Genomic DNA, 19255 nt, shown 5'->3' on the forward strand with positions numbered 1-19255 from the left:
ATGGTATCGATTTAGTGGTGAGGGAAGCCAAAAACCTAGTAAATGAACAAAAGATGGTTCATGTTTTTACTTGGGCGAAATGTAAGAAATTAATCTTTGATAGGCAAATCGAATTTAGAAATGAAAAGACTCCTAAAAAGGAAAAGCAGACCATAATAAACCTAAAGCAACTGTGTTACTTTACGGATGGGAGTTCGGACAAGGATCAGATTTGATGGGGATTTTTGGTCAAGCTAAATGGTAAAATCATCTACAGAGAGAAAGGCAGGCTAGAAGATGATAAGAGCGCTCAGGAAGCTGAGGTGACAGCTGTGGATAGAGCCATTACACATATGAAAAATAACAATCACAAAGATTGTATATTGGTGACTGATAGCGAATACATGTATCTGGGTATCGTTGAGAACCTAGCTACATGGGAACAAAATAGTTTCCATAATGCTAGAGGGAAACCTTTAGCACAGAGAGAGTTATGGAAAAATATACAAGAGAATTATAAAATTGTTAAACCCAGGGTATTGCATCAGTCAAGCCACACTGTTAAAAAAACGGAAGCAGCAAAGGGGAACAAAGAAATCGACGAATACATTAGTGTACGTGCGGTGACTAAGAAAAGTGAGAGGACTTTGTTGCAAGACCTGCATGATAAGCTAAACCACCCTTCGACAACATATCTTGCGAAATACTGTCATCAGATGGGTTTGCATGTTCAGAATCTAAAAATGGACTAGGATCAGAGGAATCTTTTAGGATTTGCAAAATTTGTCTCAGACGACCAAATCTTAGGAAAAAAGTGTGCACCCGGCTTTATAGTCCGGAAAATACGGTACTAGAAAAAAAACATTATATTAACTATTAAAAGATTGAATTTTGTACTGATTACGAGCGGCATGTACCCGAGCTGATGGTGTTAGTGTTTCGAGGCCCCGGTCCTCCGCGGCCCCTGCCAGTGCTGGAGCCCCGACCTCGACCCCCGCGCTTGGACCCCCGGTCATCTGCCCCGACACCTTTAGGCCTCAGGTCCCGCTCTCCCGTCTCTTCCGTCTCGGAGGCATTTGACAGCTCAGAGTTTGTTCCTGCGGAGAAGACAAGGATGAATGAAGAAAAAAAAGATGTGTGTTAAGCAGCAAATGTTGAGCAGATTGAAAATTTTATTTTACAATTAAATGTGACAAGTTTTGTAAAAAAACAGGTTGTGATTGCATTATCATTTGAAGCCATTTAGGATTATAGGTTCACAGTTATTGATGGACTTATTTGTAGAGCTTCTCATAAATTTATTGAAGATAGATATTAAGTTGGCAAAGGATTTTGAGAATTCATAAATGCCAATATACATTTTATTAATATGGCTGAAGGCACACCACAAGGAAAAGGAGTCATTTACTATTTGATGAGGCAACACATTGTGCTGTGAAAATAAAAATAAAACTTTGGTTTGTTTAAAAGACCGCCGGAAGTAATATCGTAGAGAATGCTTGCTCAAAATAACCACTTCATAGCATAAAAAAAAGAAAAGTAACATTAAATCACCTAAAATCTACACTGTGTTGTTGCTAGAGATTGTGTCAGGTATCAGACACTTCCAGGTGAACAGCAAAAGGCAGGAGTTAAGAGAAGTGCTGTGGACGGTTTGTGCCATCTAGTGGTTTAGAGGAAATTAAAAGCAAATATGCCTTGTACAACAGGGTTAAGGCAGCCCTTTGTAAATCTTGTTATACATAATCCTAAGACAGAGATATAATAAAAATGTTTGCGCTTGTAGTCGTGATGTAAGGAATACTGTTTCTGGGTCCAAGCCTCCACTTGTTGCACTATTTAATCATATTACTAAGCTTTTATAAACTGCCTGTGTATAAAAACCACATTCTCTGGACTCCCACTGTCCCGGAAAGCATTTTAAGGATTCATAAAAAGATGAATCACTGTCTGGAGATCAAAGTTAGGATCATGATTCTTCAGTAGTTTTAGTTTAGTACCATTTGTTTGCTTTTGGGATCTGATACAGCGTTCAGACCCAGAAAATGTGATGCTTGACTTCAGACTTTAAGGGTTAGTTCCCCCAAAAATGTAAATTCTGTCATTAATTCCTCACCCTAATGTCGTTTGACATCCGTAAGACCTCTGTTCATCTTCAGACACAAATGAAGATATTAGTGTTGAAATCCGATGGCTCAGAAAGGCCTTCATTGACACCGATGTCATTTCCTCTCTCAAGACCCATAAAGGCACTAAAGACGGCGTTACAAAGCCCATCTCACTACAGCGGCTCTACAATCATTTTATAAAGCGACGAGAATAGTTTTTCTGCGCAAAATAAAATTATGACTTACATAGTGATGGGACGATTTCAAAACAATGTTTCGAACGGTTATGAATCAGCGTATTGATTCATGATTCGGATCGCGTGTCAAACTGCTGAAATCACGAGACACTGGCGATTCGAATCATGAATCCATACGCTCATTCATAACCATTTGAAACTTTGTTTTAAAATCGGCCCATCACTATACAACTATACAAAATCTATTCTCTTCGCTTCATAAATGACTGTAGAGCCGCTGTAGTGAGATGGGGTTTGTAACGCCGTCTTTAGTGCCTTTATGGGTCTTGAGAGAGGAAATGACATCGGTGTCAATGAAGGCCTTTCTGAGCCATCGGATTTCAACACTAATATCTTCATCTGTGTCTGAAGATGAACGGAGGTCTGACGGGTGTCCAACGACATTAGGGTAGGGGTGTCCATGGTTAACCGATTGACCGATTAACCGCTAAAAATTGCGTAACCGAGTGAAACATTTTGCTCGGTTAAGTGGCGTCAATGACGTGCCTTGAATTTAGTTGTAATATATGTTTGCACCCCTATAGACCGCCAGAGCGCTCCCAGACATTTGTAGTATCCATAGGGTTAGGGTAGTATCCACAAGAAGAAGTCATGACCAGCTTTCTAAGCGGGCAAAGAAAGCGTGGGAGCACTTTAAAAATGAGAGTGACGGGGCGAAATGCAAGTATTGCAATGCAGTGCTTACCGCATTTTTCAGGCTATAAGTTGCTCCGGAGTATGAGTCGCATCAGTCAAAATATGCGTCATGAAGAGGAAAATAACATACGTCGCACTGGACTAAAAGTCGCATTAGGGCAGAAGCAGAGCGGGAGCCGTGCGCGCTGTGCATAACGGATCAGAAGAAAGAAAGTTTGAAGTGAGAAACTTGTAAATGACTAGAGAAAAGCAGACGTTATTTTAACTGTAATGAAGAAAACAAAAAAGCTGATCGCGGACTGAAAGCAAGATGGCCAGAGCTGAAGGGACGAGTCCACAGATGCTTGATCTCTGCCGGGAGAGGCTCATCAGCCGCGCGAGTCAAACGCTGAGTCTGTGTGAATCATTCTCGGCTGCATATTTTACTAACGTTACATGCTCTAATCGTGCAAGCGCCCTCGCGGCCACTCGCATTGCTCGTGAACTGGAGCGCATCTCATCCTAATTTAACGAAACTCAGCGTACGCCTCGCAGACATGAAATAGATCTTAAGAAACTTGAAATGTCTTTTAACAATTTAAAACGAAAAGAAATGATAATAATAAACGAAAAAGGCTACTCTCTGATTGTGTAATCCATGATGTGCATTTCTCTCTATAGGCACGTTTACTACGGAGATGGTGGTCGTCAAATTAATAAGCTAAAAATAACCCTGACGCACACTATGGTTAACCGAGTATTAACCGCTAAGGGCCTCGGTTAACGGTTAATGAAAAACTTGAAAACGTGCAGCCCTACATTAGGGTGAGGAGTTAATGACAGTTTTCCTTTTTGGGTGAACTAACCCTTTATCAATTGGCTAGACTGTCCAAGACAGAGGAGCATCATGGGAGTTGTAGTCTCACCATAGCCAGAGTAGGTATTGTTAGGTTTGCGTCCTCGTCCTCTTCCTCCGTAGGTGCGTGTGGTCTGCAGGGAGTTGGTGCTGTCGTCCGTGAGGTAGCCCCGCTCCCGCTCGCCCGCGACCCCTGACCCCGAGCGGCTGGGGGGTGCGCGATATCCCACCCCAATCTGACGGAGCTGCTCATCGATCTGTAGACGCTCGAGACGCAACTGCTCCACCTCCTGTCAATCACAGAGAAAGAGCTGTCAGGCGCACATGCAGAGTTAGAGAAAACCACCACAAAAGATAATATAATACAGCCATAGTAAAAAGAGGAAAAAAAACACTTATCTCTGACAATATAATATATGACAATATAACACAATATGTAATAGTATATTATATGACAATTATAATGTATAATATAATACAATAAATAATGCAATAAATAATATAAAATACACAAAAACTATATATATATACAATAATAATTCATTACATTTATATAGCGCTTTTCAAGGCACTCAAAGCTCTTTACATAAAAGGGGAAATCTCTTCTAGATGGGAAACCACCACCAATGTGCAGCATCCACCTGGATGATGCGATGGCAGCCATATTGCGCCAGAACGCTCACCACACACCAGCTGATTGGTGGAGAGGAGACCGAGTGATGAAGCCAATCAGAATAGGGGGATGATTAGGAGGCTATGATGGACAGAGGGCAATGGGCAAATTTGGCCAGGATGCCGGGGTTACACCCCTACTCTTTATCGAAGGACATCCTGGGATTTTTAATGACCACAGAGAGTCGGGACCTCGGTTTAACATCTCATCCGAAAGACGGTGCTCTTTGTCAGTATAGTGTCCCCATCACTATACTGGGGCATTAGGACCCACACAGACCACAGGGTGAGCGCCCCCTGCTGGCCTCACTAACACCTCTACCAGCAGCTCCTGGTTTCCCAGTTGGTCTCCCATCCACAAATGATTGAGACGCATGCATACATACATATATATATATATATACATATATATATATATATATACATATATATATATATATATATATATATATATATATACATACACACTTTTACATATACACACACACACACACACACACACACACACACACACACACACACACACACACACACACACACACACACACACACACACATATATATACACATATACATATATATACATATATATATAGGTTTTAATTTTTTTAACGCAAATATTGCTTTTATATTGCTGACAGTATTATATGATAATAACACAATAAGTAAAAAGATTCAACATAGCATAAATAATATAAAACCATATATAATTATAAATCAGAACATAAATTGCAATAAATAGTATAAAGTAAAATACAAAAAAAACTTTATAAACATTATAATAAAATATAATTACTGGTTTTCATTATATAAAAGCAAAATTAATAATATATTAATATTGCTGACAAGATAATATAATACAGTTTGTAGCACAATATAAAATATTATAAGATAATTGAGTATAAAATAATATAGTATAAATTATATAAAAGACAACGAACTATATATATATATATATATATATATATATATATTTTTTTTTTTTTAAAGCAAAGAAGGATATAGCTATACATGGGGCGTGCGTGCATATGTATGCATGATATTCTATTACAGTGGTTCTCGAACGGGGGTACGTAAAGGCACTCCCAGGAGGTACGTGAGATTTTAAAATATACAAGTTTTTAAAAAAAACAGAATCCATGCAATAATCCTTTAAAAAATAATTATTTAATAAATATTTCAAGAAAATATAAGTTCAAGTTCATAAAATGAATTTTATATTTAGTAGGCTATTAATTTCCTTATCCTACAAACCCAGAATCCCCCCATACCAAGATGGTTTGACCCAACCCGTCATCTGCCGCCTGGCATCACCTTTAAACCACTTGGATTGACGATTGAGTGTTCGAGATCGTTTTTCTTTCTTCTTTGAAATGTTTACATTTTGTATGCGTTTATCTGTTCCACAGTTTAATAAATCAATCAGACACTGACGGCACAGTGTTCTAAGTATTTTATCCAACCAAAAATGCTTTGCGCTGGTTAGAAAAAAATATTTCACAGGGGGTACAGCACAAAAAAAAAAGGTTGAGAACCACTTTTCTATTTTATCCATTTACCAAATACTAAGATAATATAGTATAAAAGACAACAAATATATAATATCAATAATATAATATTTAATAAATATTTAGTTTGTTTTACTATTGAACAAACAACAACACGTGTCTCTCCAGTAGAGGAGGCTGCTGAAGCGATTGGCATCGGTGTGGCAGGATTATCTGCACAGACAGCATTTACTGCAGTGGGTTTTCAAGAGATACAACATGTCTGTAAACGTGTTGAACCAGAATGTGACAGCTGTGGGTTTGAAACAGCAGCTGAGCGCTGGTGGAGCTGGGGCGGGACAGAGAAGGGGAAACATCTATTTTGAGAGGTGCCTGGGTCGATGGCATGTAATCCACACTTTGCCCCCTCCCCCGCCAAATCTACCCCAATGGGGTATTTTTAGTATTAGTTTGTGGTTAAGGGTGACCAACAGTTTTTTAATGAAGGTGGACATCAGCTGACCAGTCAAGAGACAGCAGTCTTTAGTGGTACAGTGCAATTTAACGTTGCAAATAAGGTTTCAACAAGGCACCCTTAAGGGTTAGTTCTCCCAAAAATTAAATGTATGTCATTAATGACTCCCCCTAATGTCGTCCCACACCCGTAAGACCTCCGTTCATCTTCAGACACAGTTTAAGATATTTTATATTTAGTCTGAGAGCGTAAGCAAGTGTATGCACACTATACTGTCTACGTCCAGAAAGGGAATAAAATCATCATCAGAGTAGTCCATATGAGACATCAGTTAGTTCATTAGAGTCTCTTGAAGCATCGAAAATACATTTTGGTCCAAAAATAACAAAAACTGCGACTTTTTTCAGCATTGTCTTCTCTTCCAGGTTTGTTTTCAATCCTCAAATAAAGATTTGAACAGTTTTGAATAATTTTGAATAATTTTTTATGAATCATGAATTATTTTGGGACCAAAATGTATTTTCGATGCTTCAAGAGATTCTAACTATCCCACAGATGTCACACATGGACTACTTTGATGATGTTTTTACCTTTCTTGTCCTTCTGGAAAGGGACAGTGTAGTGTGCATACGTTTTCAATGGAGCGGCACTCTCTCGGACTAAATATATCTTAAACTGAAGATGAACGGAGGTCTTACGGATGTGGAACGACATTAGGCTGAGTCATTAATGACATACATTTCATTTTTGGGTGAACTAACCCTTTAAGCAACTGCAATCAGTTCAGAAGCTGAACAACCTTTTTTTTATAACTGGTGACTGACCTGAAGGTAGGCCACGTGGTATTCGAGCAAGGCCTGGGCGTTACTGATGTTCTCTTTGGTTCCAACAAAGATGAAGGGAACCATTCCCTGAAAAAAAACAAAAGAAGGGGAGCAGGAACAGCCGTTGTGATGTTAGTAAAATCAGAAGCAATATCGGATGTAAAGGTTAAAAACATGTCCAAATATGTGTGTACACTCGCACGAAAATAAACAGCTTGTTACTAATGTGTTGTTTTCCGCACTGAGGTTTTATTTAGATGTATCAGTGAGAGGTTTGTTGTATCAGGCGGGCGGCTCATTCACCTCTTGGCTGCTGACAGTGTTGTCTCTGCCAGCCCCCTGCCTGCCTACCTCCTCCCTGGGCAGCTTTTTATCATTGTCCCCTTCGATCCGGACCCGAACCACACCTGATTTGTCTACTATTTCCTGGATAATTTTGCCGTTTTTGCCAATGACCTTGCCTGTTTAAAAGACAATCACTGTGTAAGAACATTTGAGCTAGACTTTCACAATTATTGCATAGATAGATAATGTCTGTCCACAAACTTCGTCCAGAACTCCTCATGAAAAGCCAAAAATAACTCACCTACGAGATTCCTGGGAACCTGGAAGGAATCCTCTTTAAACTCCAGAAAGGTTCTGGCCTGCTTTACTGCCTCTGGGGTCTGGACTCAGAAAGAGAAAACCCGTCAAAACACTGCGGTCACTCACATTTTATAAAACCACAAAAGATGGATGAACGAGGGGTGCAACGGTACACAAAAACAACGGTTCGGTTCTAAATGCACAGTTTCCAGTAACGCAGGGGGAAAACACACCAGGTTATACTGGTTTACTAAACGAACCAGTACTGAAAATATTTGAAGAGCTTACACTTTTAGATGCAAAATATGTTAGCCAACCATTTAAGGATAAGGTTATAATTATTGCGCTCACAATTGTGCATTGAAGTCTGGAAAGTTAAATAGACTCGTTTGCTGTCAGACTCGTTTTGCCTTTATAGCCCCTTTCACACTGCGATTCCGGCAAATACACGGATAATGCGACCCGGCATTTGTTCCCGGGCCGCTAGATTTGGTCCATTCACACTGCCAGTGAAATACCGTAATATGTGCGCTTTCACACACAACGTTTAACGGTCCCGGGTCGAGTTGACACGTGACATCCGGATGTGACGTATAACGGCGAGCGATCTCAGCTTCAGCGCGGATAGTAAGGAGCTCGGTGGTCTCGACTTGTGTCCAGTTTGCGCACATTTCTGCTAGTTTCATTTTAGTTTCTTTTGTATACGAACACTCTCTGCGTTTAAAACACCGACTAGCTCTTCTGGCACTGCAGGGTTGTGTTATTGAAAAAACAAGCTCTAGGAGTCGCACGATAACTACGTACACGTTGCGGCATTAGTTTCGGCTTTTGTTCACACATCGCTCGTCCCGGGTCGAATCCCGCAACGTTACTAGGTCCCCGACCCGGGTTCAATTCAGTAATCAATGCCGGGACGTGGCTGCTTTCACACAGAAGGCGACCCGGCAATGTTCCGGGAATATTGCGGGTCCGACGTGCAGTGTGAAAGGGGCTTATATGAAATGCACAGTTTAAGATTAAAAGAAAGATTATTTTTTAAAACGATGTCCAACTGGCAGGTCTCCACAAGTAAAGAGACAGATGAGAGGAGTAAGATTTAATAGTGGGAAACAGATAGGATGAATCTTACAAAAAGTTGCATGGTCATTAGCAAACAATAGATAAAGAAAAACATACAAGAATTAGTGTTGTCAAAAATATCAATATTTCGATATATATCGATACTGGAATATCTGAAACGATACGATTCTCAGTTTTTACAGTATCGATATCAGCTGCGCTCTCCTCTCTCACCGTCAGCGAGTTGACACACACACCGGCATATTCTCACTCAGCCCGGTTAACCTCTGAGCACGGTGAACACGCGTTCTGCTGGACTTTTTCCTCATGACAGTGTGTTAGTGTTAGTGTGTGATCGGTCTGAATTTCGCGCGGGATTGCACATAAATTAATTCTACTAATCCCCGCAGATTTCGTGCTCCACATCTGAAGCGCACACACACATAGCCTACCGTAATAAAGCCGCCTCTGACATGATACAAGTGCAAACATTTGCTTCCTTTTCCAGCTTATTATTGGTCAAATACACTCAAAGAATTATCAGTGCACATCTGGAAGAGTATTAACGTAAACACAGTCGCAAACAGTTCAGGAAGAACGAGTAACAGGAACAGTGTTTAGGATCCATGCGTCTGTTAGTCTTAAAGGGACCGCAGTCATGCTATTCAAACTACAAAAAGACAAACGATCAATCTGCTCTCTTATTTTTTTACGGTCTATGCTCTTGACTGATCAACTTGTGTAACTTTAACAGTTTCATCTGTACGCTATTGAATTTTTTTTACAAAGAACATTATCCAATGTTGTTTTAAATGTAATTACTATGCATTTTTTTTAATTCAGTTTCTTATCTGAATGTTAGACTTACCTGAAAAAATAAAGCAGTCTGTTTAATTTGTATCTTCTATTCTATTGCATTTATTTGTGCTATTGTTTGTAATCTGTTTATTTGTTCTTATTTTATTACTGTTTACTCGTCTTTTTAAATTCAATTTACCATTCGAAATCAAGCTTTCTTGTGCTGTGTGTAAGCTATTGCAACACAATTACCCCATTGTAAAAAATACATTGAGATAGCAAAAATTTGTGAGATAATTTTAATAGTAATTGATCAATTGATCAATAATTGTTCAAATCAAAACGATGCTCAACCCTAAGGAACATGCTGGCCACATGAATTTTTAGTAAAAAATAACAATGAATAATAAGTTCTGTTGTCATATTAAGCATCTTATCTTATTTATTTATTTATTTTTTTACTGTGGTATCGATTTAGTATGGATATATCGATATTTTAGTCTGATATCGTATCGAAGTCATAATTTTGGTATCGTGACAACACTAACAAGAATAGACCAATTCAGAGGCGGTGACTGTCATCTCTAATCTAATGCTCCTTCTCCAACAGTTAAAATGACAAATGCATACTCACAGCGCTCCACAAGATACGCTTGATCGATCGAAACAAACATTTTTAAACAGCTCATTGTACACGCAAGTTAATCGCCGCTCTAAATGAATGCGCTGCTGCATTATAACATGCGCACACACACACAGACAGAAACGCCTGCCAGGTAGAGTGAATTCACACGCAAATCGCTCTCACTAATGCATTAATATATGTAATATTTACTGTGCTACTTTATCTGTATGATTTAGAACGAGCAGAAATCTGTGAGAAATACAACCCTTACCCAAAGATAAAAAGCTGTAGGAGCAATAGCCTTGTGTGCAGTGTCTCAGCTCAAAGTTCAGGCTTATTTGTGTTTATATATTATCTGTAAATAATATTTATCTTTATTTAATGGCACCATCAGCGACTTCACTTTAAAATCACAAATCTCAACTTAATGTCGTTCAACTTCTATCGCGCAGCTGTTAAATCAACACTGTATGCGTTTGGCACACATGCACACCGAACCAAAATACCCATATAAAGCTTTGCGGTACGAATGCATGTACCGTTATACCCCTAAGCAGATTTTAAAGAACGGATGAACCTCTCCGTAGATCCTGAATGTGCAGCTCTCTTCTTCCAGCTCAATGGCAGTGACGCCGGGAACTTTGCGGGCCTGCTGGATGTTGGCACCGTGAGAACCGATGGCCAGTCCCATTAGATCCTCACGGACCCTCACTTCCTCCTGATACGCAGACGCCAGCTGTTTACTTGTCTGCGGCACACACAAAACACACACAAAACACGTTGAGTTGGCTGTCTGTTTAATTAAGCCACAGGGGGATTCCGGCATGACCAGAATCACTTTTACAGGAACATGCATATCATGATAAACAAAAAAATAATCAACAGAAAGAAAACTGCACTAACAATCAACATTGCAACAAAGTTTGAGCTGCAGACGAATTCTTTCTGAATTGTAATGCTTAAGGGGGAAAATCTGCTCAAAAAAGCACAGATGGCTCAATGTTTGTTTACTTAGAGAATTTGAGGAATAATAATATTGTTGAACAAAAAGTAAATCAAGTTATATATCATCATCAGCTTTTCAATACCTTTTTAAGACCTTTTAAAGACCGTCTCAAAATATTTTAAGACCTCATTGCACAAGTTCTAATCGGCAACAAACCTTTAATAAACAGTTGTAGTCGAATGTAGACTTAAAATCTCTATCGTAGGCCAATTTTGTATCGTTTATATTGCATATCTGTTTCGCAACATATGGAGGGCGACACATTACAAAACTGCACATTTCGCAAAATACATGACGTCACCCGTAGACGGCGCGCACCAGGGATGGAAATTAACTTTTTTCAAAGTCTACCGCTCAACGTTTTTACCAGCCACTTTTTTGTTTTTAACTGACAATGTATAACTGCACGTGAAAATTAATACTACAAGCTCTACAATACTTAAGCAGTTTATTTAATCTCAAGTCTCAATGAAATGCTGACATTTTCACGATGATTTGTGGTCTTTTATGGCTTCCAGTTTTATGGTTTTTAGTCCCAACAATGAAACTATTTGTTCTGGCATCTTTGAAGCGTGTTGACGACACACCGAGCAGAACATTGTCAGTAGGGATGCACCGAAATCAAAATTCTTGGCCGAAACCAAAAAAGAAGAAACCAAAGCCAAAAAACGAAAAATAAAATTCTAACTAAAATGTTTAACTCGACCTCACTCATGTGTACATTAAATAATAATGCGCATGCCTACTGGCCTGCAGAAAGGTACAGAAATTGAATAAAGTAATCAAATGTAAAATAACTGCATATTTAACTGTTTAAATGAAAGATTAATCCTTATTAAACTTACAAAAGCTATTCAATCAATTGTTTAATGTCAAACTAAATATAAGGAGATCACTCAGGCAGCAGTAAAGGCTACTGCGCCTTTAAAGGTCCCGTTCTTCACGATTCCATCTTTCAAACTTTAGTTAGTGTGTAATGTTCCTGTTAGAGCATAAATAATACCTGTAAAATTATAAAGCTCAAAGTTCAATGCCAAGCGAGATATTTTATTTAACAAAAGTTCCCTTTCAAAGCCTACAGCGAACGGCCGGTTTGAACTACACCCCTGCACTTCCTGCTTTAATGACGCAACTAAAACCGTTTGTTGACTAACCCTCCGCCCACAAGAACACGCAAAATAGGGGGCGTGGTCTCGTTGCTCTCTCATGTGGAGAAGAGCGCGCATTCAGCATCTCCCCGTTATGGTAAGAGGCGGGACCTTTCCGGGCAAAGTGCGCTAAGCTGCTGTCCAATCACAACACGGGAAGCGCTGGCCCAATCAGAACTCGTTACGTGTTTCTGAAGGAGGGACTTCATAGAACAAGGAAATCATCAGGCCGTTTTTAGGACAGAGGAAACAGCGCTGTGCAGATAAGTCAATTAAATTAAAGTAAATTGTGTGAAAAATGCTGTGTTTTTTTACACGCGAAACATGAACTCATGTTATATTGCACACTGTAAACATAATCAAAGCTTTAAAAACACGCAAAGAACGGGACCTTTAAGACCTGATGCAGGGATATGCTCGTCTTTCTCGACTGTGCATACTATACAGTTCACTTACGGCATATTCAGACTATGTCTGCTAGGATACTCATCAAGATGGACATGTTGACTTTCTTCTTGTGTGAGTTTGTCCGTTTAAGCGCAAGACTTGAAAGAGAACTCAATATTTGCGTGCTGTGAGACGAGCGCTCGCTCTCGGATGATGCACAGCGTCAGATCTTCTCACAGAGCGCGCGAGTCTCACAGAGCGTCTTCACGCGAGTGATGACGGAGAAAATGACTGGTCATATGCGCACATACGGCAGCACTCGCATGCATTGAACAAAGTTTACAAAGAGGTGAAACAGCTCGGTAGGGTAAGCGAGTTTACCCGCCACAACTCAAAATCAGCCGCATTTGGCTGGTGGCGGTGCTAATTTCCATCCCTGGTGCGCGCGCTCCGAGCCGATCTCAGACTGATCGCCCCGTTGTTTTTTAATACTTATGGGGATGAAAATAAATATATTCATAAATACTTTTTGGAGTCAAACTCTTTTGACAAAGCTTGAACAAAATACTTCCAAAATTTAAGACTTTATAAAGCCATGATAAGACTTTTAAATACTTTATAAGGGTCTTAATTTTCCCAAAATTGATTTATCACCTTTTAATACTTTTCAAGACCCCGCGGATACCCTGAAAAATACTCTTCCACAATATTTACTCAATTGAATAAAAACTACTCTACAAATGAAAATATCAAGTCTGAAACTGAAACAAGGGGGAGCTGTCATTTCTGTTAATCGATCAAGTGGATATTATTACCCGTCAATGCAATAATCTCAACCAGCTATTATTTCATCATAGGACAGGCTAACCGATTTAAATGGTAAAGTGAGTATTGAATGGAAGTACAAATTAGGGATGCACGATATTGGATTTTTGCCGATATCCGATATGTCGATATTTTTCAGCTCATTTTGGCCGATGCCGATACCGATGCATGTTTATTTTTCCCCTTTGTTTGGAAACAACACCATTTTGCGCAAAAACTACAGCTGTATGCAGCTGTAACCTAAATATTGTATTTTTGGATTTAACGTTTGTGCACATGAAGTGGGGGTGGCATGACATCCATTGATGCTGTCTTTTAATTCTACAATTATTGTAGAGCTCCTTGGATTATTTTTCATCATCCATTTCGTAAAATTTTATTACAGATTAATACACGGTATATAAAAGTATTTAATTTACAAGTGTCATGCTTGTGATTTATGACATCATTACTGATTTGTTTATTCAGAACAAGAAGTAACTTCAATTTATTTGTGTATTCTACTTTTCATTGTATTAGTGTAACAACAGCGCCCCCACTACATGTATAAATATATAGCGGTGTAGCTGGAGGGCACTAGGACCTGGAGGAGCTTCTGCTGCTGTGGAGGCTGCCGCAGGCGCTAGAGAGTGGGGAGACGCGATTGGGCTTGTTTTGGGCTAGTTTTGTTGTGAAAACGTGGCAAATCTGTTGCTGACGGTCACGTCCTTCTGTACGTGCATTCAGAAATTCAAGGAAGAATTTAAAAACAGTAAATATAAATCACTGTACATGCAATGTATTTTCTTGTTTTCACTTGAAGAATGACTGCAGTGCTGACATGGTCTCATCTGTAGCACTCCTTGCACACGTGAGTTATTGCAGGCGCATATCAACACGTTATCATATCGGCATAATGTTTTCACATCGGCGCCGATGCCGATTTTTATATTTTAAGCGTTTATCGGCCGATTCCGATGTCGTGCCGATAATATCGTGCATCCCTAGTACAAATTGCTGACCTCTAAGTGTTTGGTGGCCTCCTCGTTACGGGACATCAGCATGAGTTTGGTGCGAATACTCCGGAAGTGCATGTCACTCAGTAGGGCTGCTCGTTTCACTGTGGACTCGTTTGTGGACTGAGGAGAAACAGAAAAACACCGTCAGACACAGGAGCACACATTTCAGTATCACAAAGCGAGAATAAATGAGAATTAAACACTCACCAGGACTATTAGTTGGTGTGTAGAGGTGTTGTAGAAGATGCAGTTGGCTCCGATTGCTTTCCTGAAGTCTTTGTGGATGTTCTCAGTTAAACAGCTGCATGATTAAATAAAAAATATATGTATTAAAATAATTCCAAAATACACTTTCAATTAGGGCTGGGCGATATGGCCCAAAAAAATTATCACGATATAATTTAGCATATCAGTCGATATCGATAAATATCACGATAAATGTAAAATCTTTATTTCTTTAAAGTTTAAAGGCATATTTTTGCTCATGAGTGAAATATGTAGAAAACAGACAGTTAGCTGTAGTTTTAAACTATCCTTTATTGTCAAAACATGACAAACACTTCCCAAACAAGTGAACAATTTATTTAAACTGAGGTAGATTTATTTATTAAAATCTTAACTGTGGTCAGCATTTTTTTACTCAACACTATATATCAATAATATATCATTATACAGAGCTTGACATTAAGCATGTTCATGTGCTTGTCCTTGGAACAAGTACATCGTTCAAGCTTGTCCAAGTAAAAAATTAGCTTGTCCGGAAAAGTGTGTGTGTGTGTGTGTGTGTGTGTGTTTGTGTGTTGTAAATATAATTTATTCTGAAGCAATATTCTCACCAGTGTTCAATCAGCTTTGACATATTTAAATCTGCATATTTGTGGTTTTTATTTTTATTGAATCATTTGAAATTTGTGATATTTTCACCTTTTATAAAGGGCATTTTCCCTTAATCTTATTAACTATAGGCTAAGCTTCATGTTTCATTTTATATTTGTAATTTTGATCAATACATTTAATTAAAATAAAACACTATAAGGGCTGTTACCAATCAAATTAAATAATTTACACTGAAAAATTACAACAGCATTAAATAATGTTTTGAGATTTGTAGTTTTGAATAGACAAATAAGACATGTTGGAAAGTATGTTTAAAGATCAAATTAAACCACCAGTAGGCGGCAGCAGGTGGCCGTCTTAATGAGCGAGTCATTGAGTCGTTCATTCAAACGATTCATTCAAACAATGAATCGTTCATTTACACACGTTGTTGTGAGACGCGTTGCGGTTCTGCTGTGAACGATTTTCGCAGCTGAAACAGAACAAATAATGCAATATTGAGCGTTTATATATTTAATTGTCTAAGTAAAACACTAAGAACGCAATCGGTCAAAAAAAAGCGTTTTAAGAAACATTTTGAGGCCCATTCTCTTGCCTCACAGTGGATTGGTCCACCGTGCATCTCACCGACACACACACATACACAAACACACCTCACCGACAGTGAGCTGGTCGGGAGAGAGAAAAGTTAAGTATTTGTGGATCTCCAGTAAGGGCTGTCTAGTCTATTTTATTCATTTTAAACACCAGATGACATTATTTCTCTTTTGATACAGGCGATGCGGAGTCATTAATACATCACCAAAGACAAACAATTATGATAGCGATGTACAAGTCCGATGTTTTAGTGATTATAGTTTGGTAACGTTAGCCTGTTGTAAATAAGTCACCCACTACAGCTAACAAGGTAATAAGCCGGTGTGTGAATGTAGTTAATGTAGATTCACCGCTGTGTTGGGCTGCATGTTATATGGAAGGACTTTGAAGAAACAAGATAATTTAATAATTAAATTCTGTGTGGTGAACGTGAACCTATGATAAGCAGTCCACGCACGTCGCTCTGTTTTATGTCGGATGGGATCGCTAAAATATCTCCAAACCACTGAAGTTGAGCGAACTAACTTGTCAACGATATCTGTGTCCTCCGAGCTGGCCGTGAGCGCTGCATTTTCTTCACTATTGCTCATTTTTATCGCTCCACTTATCTCCGATCCTCCAAGCCTGTCAGCCACAGACTGTAAACATTACCGCGTGCAGCACCCAGACGCCCGGTCTGCAATACGCATGCGCAGCATTACGCATAGCGCGTAAGCATTATATCGAGAATTTATCGACCTGTTGTTATCGTTTTATCGAGGGAAATTATATCGTGATAATTATCGTTATCGTTTTATCGCCCAGCCCTACTTTCAATACAGCAATGGATCATTTTTTTCATGTCACACCATTTGTTGCGGTTGGCATTGGCTTAATTTGGTTAACCTAAAACAACTATCAGCTTTGAGGATGCAAGACAGATGTGAACAGAAGAAATGTGCACATACACACTACTATTTGCATTTATTTGATCAAAAACACAGTAAAACAGTAACACTGAGATATTACAATTTAAAATATTCCTGTGATCAAAGCTGAATTTTCAGCATCATTACACAAGTCTTCAGTGTCACACGATCCTTCAGAAATCATCATGATGATCTGATGCTCAAGAAACATTTATGATTATCAATGTTGAAACAGTTGTGGTGCTTCATATTTTTATGGAAATATATATTTTCTTAGAAAAATCAAAAGAATAAAATTTATTTGAAATAGAAATCTTTTAGGGTCAAATTCTCAGTATTAACTAGTTGTTTATTAGCATTGCATAATACTAGGATATTACCGGTAATCCTACTGAATATCTAAACTTAACCAAAACCACTACTACCTTACAAATTATTAATAAGCAGTAATTAGGAGTTTATTGAGGCGAAAGTCATAGTAAATCATTAGTTAGTGAGAATTATACTAAACTAAAATCGAAATCTTTTATAAATGTCTTTACTGTCATATTACATCATTTTAATTTCATTCATTTATTTACTGACACCCAAACTTTCCGACTGTAGTGCAAGATAAATATTTCAAACGTTATAAAAAGCCCATTTATCTTTCCACCCTAACTATGCACAATTATATAATTAGTTGCATTTAGCATTTATTTCCCCTGCTGTGTAGGGTTGGGAATCAAATATCAAGCCCAATTCTGTTCATGAACCGGATACTTAAAATACGGTAAATATTAACCTGCATACGGATACGGTAATGTTAAAATTGATTCTGGTAATCGATTCTAGTGTGGTTTTAAACCATTAAAGCGCAAGATAACACAATAGAGACCTCAATTTGGCACATGTTTTCTGTGCTAGACACATCAAGGGCGCGCCATACACAAAAAAGGACCAACTGAGTTCTCCTTCGCATCATCTTGCACTTGAACGAACAAAATCCTCAAATGAACACAGTTAGTTATGTCTTAAGTGAGCATAAACTGTTGAGAAAGAAACATGCGTACATTGGCTTATCAGTGCATTTGGTCTTAAAGTGACAGCAGACTAACAATCCTGCTACTGCCTGTGTCACTAATGTAAACCAAAGAAAAAAAATTAAATTCACTCACTGATCTTGACTGAATAACTTTTGTAACTTTTAATAAGGATAAATCAATATTTTATTAATAAAAAGAAAACTATGCATGTTTTTCACATTTTATTTAAATTTCTGAAGTTGTATTTATTTGTGCTATTGCTAAATTTATTCTTATTTTATTACAGGCTGTATGCTTTTCTTCAATAATGTTATTACTTTAGGCTGCTGATTTTGATTCATGGCATCCAGCTGCAACAAAATGTTTTGCAAAAGGACAATCAAAACTGGGAATCGATAACCAGAATCAGAACCATTGCAATAAAAGAGTTGCATGAACATTTAAAAGTGGACCATCAGAACACCGCATGTGGACTTACATCTCTCTGAGATCCTCGGGTACAGCGATTGGGACTTTGTAGAAGGAGTTTTGAGAGGAGGAGCTGTTGGGATTGACTGGCCGGATTCTTTCCGCTGTGACGATTTCGTTGTATGTGGCGTCACAGGCTGCATACTCGATCACATAGAACTGAACGGACAAAATAAATAATTAAGAACATATCACAATGGCCACCACACACACACATACACATGATAATGTCTGCATGCTAACCTATACTTGTTAATATTTTTAGGTTAAATTGTATTATTAATCATTGGTCAAACATGGCACTCTGGGATCAAATATGTTTGTATAATGATGCTAATATGACAACTTAAAACCATTTAACCCCAAAAGCAATTTGCAATGCCCTATTACTTGCAATTAGCCATGTAATAAGCAGGAGAAATGTACAGTCATGTTTGAATCTGGCTCCTGATCACCCTGTCGGGTTTATTTTGCAGTAATGACCAGCTGACTGTTTTTCATACAAGTCACAATGGCCTCTTTCACAGCTTCGCCACTTTAAAGACACGGCAAACAGACTGAAGCTGCTCAAAGACGGTTTTGTTGTGTTAGACCACTAGCTCAAAATGACATTAATTAGTCACTCTGAGGAGACGCGTTAGCACAGCACACGCTCAGTGAGACCGAAGCCATCTTGCAGGCAGAAGCATTAGGCAAACATTAAGTATCTTTCTGCC

At 38.6% G+C, this 19255-nt stretch overlaps 1 protein-coding gene across 2 annotated transcripts in view; it reads right to left on the reverse strand.

Moving 5' to 3' along the window:
* The window catches only part of fxr2 (FMR1 autosomal homolog 2), a 49181-nt gene that overhangs the window by 19938 nt on the left and 9988 nt on the right, over positions 1–19255 (reverse strand). For both annotated transcript variants that reach the window (XM_067446891.1, XM_067446882.1), the window contains exons 5-13: positions 18550–18698; positions 14912–15005; positions 14708–14824; positions 10918–11088; positions 7860–7938; positions 7577–7734; positions 7274–7360; positions 3886–4105; positions 897–1076 (exon numbers count right to left, since the gene is read on the reverse strand). In XM_067446891.1, the coding sequence (XP_067302992.1) occupies positions 897–1076; positions 3886–4105; positions 7274–7360; positions 7577–7734; positions 7860–7938; positions 10918–11088; positions 14708–14824; positions 14912–15005; positions 18550–18698 (1255 nt within the window). The remainder of the gene's footprint in view (positions 1–896; positions 1077–3885; positions 4106–7273; positions 7361–7576; positions 7735–7859; positions 7939–10917; positions 11089–14707; positions 14825–14911; positions 15006–18549; positions 18699–19255) is intronic.

This window comes from Pseudorasbora parva, chromosome 1, assembly GCF_024679245.1.
Source record: "Pseudorasbora parva isolate DD20220531a chromosome 1, ASM2467924v1, whole genome shotgun sequence".
Taxonomy (NCBI): domain Eukaryota; kingdom Metazoa; phylum Chordata; class Actinopteri; order Cypriniformes; family Gobionidae; genus Pseudorasbora; species Pseudorasbora parva.